This window comes from Lineus longissimus, chromosome 9 (assembly GCF_910592395.1).
Source record: "Lineus longissimus chromosome 9, tnLinLong1.2, whole genome shotgun sequence".
NCBI classification, from domain to species: domain Eukaryota; kingdom Metazoa; phylum Nemertea; class Pilidiophora; order Heteronemertea; family Lineidae; genus Lineus; species Lineus longissimus.
Window position 1 is genome coordinate 7,339,961 of NC_088316.1, and position 6,344 is coordinate 7,346,304.

Consider the following 6,344-nt stretch of genomic DNA (forward strand, 5'->3'; position numbering starts at 1 on the left):
CCTATGACCTGTAATTTGAAGGTCACAAATCTGAAAATCACCGATCTGAGACACCATGTGATCCAAAATTTCCGATCTGAGACACTATGCACCAACCTCCGATCTGAGAAACCTCGTGATCAAAAACCTCCGATCTGAGACATCAAGCACCCTACCTCCGATGTGAGACACCATGTGATCCAAAACCTACGATGTGAGACACCAAGCACCATACATCCGATGTGAGACTCCAAGCACCATACATTCGATGTGAGACACCATGTCATCCAAAACTTCTGATCTGAGACACCAAGCACCCTACCTCCAATCTGAGACACCATATGATATAAAACCTCCGATCTGTGACACCAAGCACAATACATCCGATTTGAGACACCATGTCTCTGAAACACCAAACACCTACCTCAAATCTGAAACACAATGTGATCCAAAAGCAAGCCTAATTCTAAACAATGCAGTCTGTTTCACCCCAGGTAGAGATTAATTACCAGTAAATATACCATGCTTATTTATTTTTTTAATTTTTAATGAAACCTCCTAAAAGGAGACGAATATACAAATTAAATACACCAATGACATAGATAATGCACAAAATAGATAATACATATTGGACATAATACAAGACTGATATTGACTGACTTGTATAAAGACTGACTTGTATAAAGTAGACGGGATATTGCTGTGGTGAGTAATTTGGCGAGGGTCTTCTCAGTAGAGTCTGGTTTATTATAAGATTGACTAAAAATGAAGGACCGTTGTGAATCAGTAACCCATCTGGTGTATTAAAACCTGACTTGCCTCGCTTAAAGGGAACTGACACCGCCTAGCGGTTAAGCCAATTTTTCGACTTTCACCGCCCGAGAAAGTCAAACTTCCGACTTCCTGTTCGAGTTCAGATTTGTAGCTCCGCCCCCAATGCCCGAGCATGCGCAGTTCAATTTGTTATTATTGAGAATCATGTCGAAAGTTCGCGTAATGGGGCGACCAAAAAAGGTCTCAAAAGCCGACCAGCGGCTATGGATTTCGCGTGAGACGCTGGCGATATGGAAAGTAATACGGAAGGAGTTGAATTTGAAGACAAATGATGAAGTTGCCCAACATTTGGCCGACTTGTACTACGAGAAAACAGCCGTGAGTCAGGCGGACTTGCATTCATGAGTTTTCGTAGTAAATTCCATAGTAGTGACGTCACTCAATGATTGACAGCTAGGCGCAATGTTTCATTCATGCCTCGTTCTGATCACCCGATACGCGGGAAATGAAAACGAGGTTATACGAACTGGCTGGGCGGTGTCAGTTCCCTTTAAACGTGAAAGCAACTGTAAGTGGTGAGAGACACAGTTTTAGAATAGAGTCCAAAAGGGTAACTTTTACAACAATCCGATAGATAATTTGATAAAAACGCTATATTGAGGTCCCTCGCAGGTAAAATATCGAAACCTGTTGGTCATGAATAACATCTTTGACACTTTTTATACCAGCAGCATTCACAAGTTTGGTGTGATGACTGCGCTTAGGGATACCAAAAATACGTTTGATACAAGCCCCCGGAAGGGAAACCAGCTCAATAGACCGAAGGCTCTGCGCCATGCGGCAGAGATCCTGTTCTCAATGTGGGTCACAGGTTTCATATCGCTTCTAAAGTTAACACCAAGGATTTCTAAACTGTTAGTGATTGCAATAGTGTCATCACCAAGGTGTAAAGAGGGGAGTTGTTTCTATAGCGGAGTGTCAGTTGCAACATCCTGGTTGCAGCAGAAACGTTATAGGCCGTAGATCTTGCTATCCTCAAAGATGGTGGAAGTACAATGAGTCAGCAGTTGTGTGTGTAATTCCATGCAGAGAATATAAATCAATACAGAGTATGATTATATAAAGTTACCAATTTATTTCGACGTCCGTTCGAGATGTACGTGTAGTTGACAAGGCAGAGTTCATACAAGATGGTTGATACAGACGTGTCAATGAGTTGGAGCAGCAGAATAGGTTCCTATAGCTGGGTGTCCAAACCAAGGATGTAGCCTATTCGCTTGCTATTCCGGAACTCCCAAACAAGATCACAGAGCGACCTCAGATAGTCTAGCAGTTATGAAACAGTTACGAGACCAAAACTTTTTACTAACAACGATCACAAAATAAAGTTATCATACTTGACTTGCTTCAAGAACTGTCAAACCCGTCAATCACGGACCTACGAGACAGGGAATAATTGCATAAAACATGTAAAATGTAACTCAAAATGGTCCCTTAAACGACTTGCACCCATTAGCTCGTCACGGACTCCTATGTCTAAATCATTAAATTCGCAAATAATCACATTTGGAGCCAAAACCTGACAAAAGGAATGTTATACCCTAACGACGAGACTTTAAGTCGCCTTATGTTTTAGACTACTACTGATAAAGGCCTCTCAAAATTTTATAAACGGTGATAAGTGCCCTTTTACACGACCACAATTTACGGCTATTAAACAACCGAATTTAATAACTTAATGAAGCCCTAAAATCCCTGTCTGGACAGTAAATCCGGCATTAAGAGTTGTTACATCCACACGGTCAGCCTAGACTGTCTTAAACGGAAGTTACGCGTACTGTACACAATACATAGTAGCGGAGTCCGAGTTGCAGCATCCTGGTTGCAGCAGAAACGTTATAGGCCGTAGATCTTGCTATCCTCAAAGACGATGGAAGTACAATGAGTCGGCAATTGCGTGTGTAATTCCATGCAGAGTATATAAATCCATACAGAGTATGATTATATAAAGTTACCAATTTATTTCGACGTCCGTTTGAGATGTATATGTAGTTGGCAAGGCAGAGCTCATACGAGATGGTTGATACAGACGTATCAATGAGCTGGAGCAGCAGAATAGGTTCCGATAGCTGGCTGTCCAAACCAAGGATGTAGCCTATTCGCTTGCTATTCCGGAACTCCAAACAAGATCACAGAGCGACCTCATATAGTCTAGCAGTTATGAAACAGTTACGAAACCAAAACTTTTTACTAACAACGATCACAAAATAAAGTTATCATACTTGACTTGCTTCAAGAACTGTCAAACCCGTCAATCACGGACCTACGAGACAGGGAATAATTGCATAAAACATGTAAAATGTAACTCAAAATGGTCCCGTAAACAACTTGCATCCATTAGCTCGTCACGGACTCCTATGTCTTAATCATTAAATTCCCAAATAATCAAATCCGGCATTAAGAGTTATTACATCCACACAGTCAGCCTAGGCTGTCTTATACGGAAGTTACGCCTACTTTACACAATTCATAGTTTAACAATGAACTTCATGATAAAGTAGCCAACTGTAACACCTCCCCCTTAGGAGAAGATTCGTCCCGAATCTAAATTTGTCATGATACTCATGACTGAGTATGTCAGCAATTAAAAATATTTTACATTGCATAACCAATGCCATTGTTATGATGAAATTGAAATACAATACATACATCATCCCAAATTTTACCTACTCTCATGAAATTCATGTGTTAGCTACAGAGAGCACAAATCTGCTCTATCATTTTTCATCACCAGGCCATCTAATATGTCCTTGTTATTACCATCTGAAAGTTAAGCAAAGCGCTGGAAACGACTTTATATTCAGTGGTATATTTCCCAATTCTATGTTCCAATATTCTCCTGGTATCTCCTGAAGTCTATAGCTCCAATATTCTACTGGTATCCCTAGGCCTGGTAAGCATTGGCCATGGCAAGCAATAAGCGCAAGCAAAATATTTTTAGATTATCGCCCATGGCAATTGTCGGGGCCGCCGGTTAAACGTTTTGATTTTTTATTGAATCGTGGTAAATCCGTAAACAATTGCTTTGACTGATAAGTGACGAGTCAAGGAGGATACCGCGGTGACGTCATATCACGTGATCACATCCCATATTAGTGATCGCTATGGCCAATCGGATCTTACAGGGGCGCTAACTCGACAATTAGAGGGGATCTATGGGGATCTATGCGAGTTTTAGGTCCTACAGGTCTCGAACTTGTAAAATCTGTAAACATGCCTCAAAATCCCATTATGATAATGAAGAGTTTGCCCCATATCTGGGAGACTGTTTTGAAACCATCGCTAATTTTGGAAGATCGGTGCCCGGCTATTTGGTTTTAAAAACCCTATTTTTCGCCATCAAAACAGCACTTTTCATTATTCAAATGATAACTTATTGTCTGAAGACTTATTTCATAGCAGAAAAGTACTAATAACTCTGATTTGATGCGAAAAATCTAACTTTGTTTGATGACTTGATTTTCCCTTGGCCGTGGATCGAGTTTGTTTACAATATGCAGCGCCATCTTGGAAAAGCCGTGACGTCACCGCGGTATCCTCCTTGGTGACGAGTTGAAGAACCTGGAGAATCAAATATACCGGGTACGATTATCAAAAATCAATTAGAAAAAGAATTTGGGAGGTCATATGACAGACGTTCCAATTTTTGGAATGTTCCAATTTCTTTTGGAACTCCAAGCATACTGAAATTGGTATGTCTGATTTATTTTGAACGAACCAAAATTTCAGGTTTTCCCCCTACTTTGGCATATTTACCTGACGATATACATTTTGAGTCATGTGAAAGAAACATCCTTTCACCTCCACGTCGGGGAACACGCCCAGTATGGCATTCATGGCTGCCCGTTCGAAGTCAATGAGCACTTTTGTCGGCTGGAGGCCGTTCACCCCACCTGCGATGGCCGACACTTCTTGAAGAACACGCGCATGGGTATCCTGTCTCTTATTGGTGATGAGAGCGTACACACTAGGGAAAACACTTCCGTTAGCTGTTAAACTGTGAATGGTGTACAGTTGGAAAAAGACTTCTGGCACTACTTTAAATGTTCCGTCGGCAAACCAGAAATCAGACGTTGCAAGGCATTGTTGCCCATCTTCACTCATATAAATGAGTATTCTGTCAGCTTCTCCTTCACCATTATCAAACCGTAAAAAGATACCATCTCTAGCTGTCATTTGAGACTGTCTGGGGATAATAACATCTGCAGCTCTGGCCGGGACAGGAGGTTGGTTTCCAGCACGCTGTCTGTTTCGTCGGATATTTCTGCGGACGTTTGTTATGGGTGTCATAGCTCCAGAGGCTGCATCACTCATGTTTTGCACTCCTGCTGTAATTATCTGTTGTGGAGTTTCTTCTGTTTCTTCCGCTCTCTGTTTCATATTGCTCCTCACTGTCAGCATTTCAACTCCAGCAGCATCTCCAGCATGTGTATGGTCGTTCACCCTCTGCACAACCTGGTTGTTCATGATGTGCAACTTTGCTTTGCACTCACTTCGTCGTCTTTGCTCACATTCCCAACTTTCCTTCCCCTCGCTTAAATCTTTTTGCTTAACATAACAGAAACCTTAAAAGAGAAGCTTCCTCCCTCCATGACTAGTTGCTATGAACTCCATGACTGATTGACACTGGCAGAACTGTACTAGTACAAGCTCTATTGTCGGTCACATGTACATGTACTAAAAATAGATTCACAGAAACATTGTATGAGAGAGGCATTTCTCAGAAAAGGCGTATCATTAGGCAACTTTTAAAAAAAGCTGGTTAGCGTCCTTGCTTCTGAGAGGAGGTGGGTAGGGGGAGGTGTTTTTGTTTTTTTTAATTCATTTTAAGGCCGAAATATAGCTGCTGAGCAAATAAAAAAAATCTGAAATATGGAAAAATCCGGGTAGGTGTACATTCTAGTGTAAAATGCACTATAAATTTTTTTGGGCTCTCGAGCACTTTGTCGGGTAGGAAGGGGACGCCAACTAACGTTTTTTTATTCGGGCTTAGCTACGCAAGCCTATCGCGTCACAAGCATCGAAATAGCATTCCGCTACGTAAATATATATAGAATTATCGTTACTATAAATAGAAAAGAAACAATGTATTCATAAATCCTATGGGGGCTAATGTCCGGGGGGCAGATGTCCTAGGGGGGCAGAAGTCCTATGGGGGCTAATGTCCGGGGGGCAAATGTCCGGGGGGCAGATGTCCTAGGGGGGCTAAATGTCCGGGTGGCAAAAATCCGGGGGGCAGATGTCCTAGGGGGCAGAAGTCCGGGGGCAGAAGTCCGGGGGGCAAATGTCCAGGGGGGAAGTGTCCTGATACCTTTTCAATGATGGGAACTGCGACTGTGGAATTGAAAGCGACTGGACAGCCGACAGCTTCGTAATAATGCCCTTAAGGTTCGGGTTCACATACAGCCAGCACTTTTGATAAGCGGCGATCCTTTGAATTATTGCTTACTTCATACCATTTAAACGCAGATTTAATTCTCTTCCTCGCGCAGATATCCTCTTTTCAAAGATTTGCTTCAATGCAGTTTTCG

The 6,344-nt window shown here is 42.0% G+C and overlaps 1 protein-coding gene across 1 annotated transcript; it reads right to left on the minus strand.

Moving 5' to 3' along the window:
* Positions 1-4,551: 4,551 nt before the first annotated feature.
* LOC135493607 (uncharacterized) lies at positions 4,552-5,280 on the minus strand. The gene has a single exon (XM_064781078.1). The coding sequence runs from the start codon at positions 5,278-5,280 to the stop codon at positions 4,552-4,554; it is 729 nt and encodes a 242-aa protein (XP_064637148.1).
* Between the last annotated feature and the right edge of the window lie 1,064 nt (positions 5,281-6,344).

Bases quoted from the DNA above. Each gene is read 5' to 3' on its own strand.
- LOC135493607 (XM_064781078.1), bottom strand. From the start codon at position 5,280: ATGAACAACCAGGTTGTGCAGAGGGTGAACGACCATACACATGCTGGA.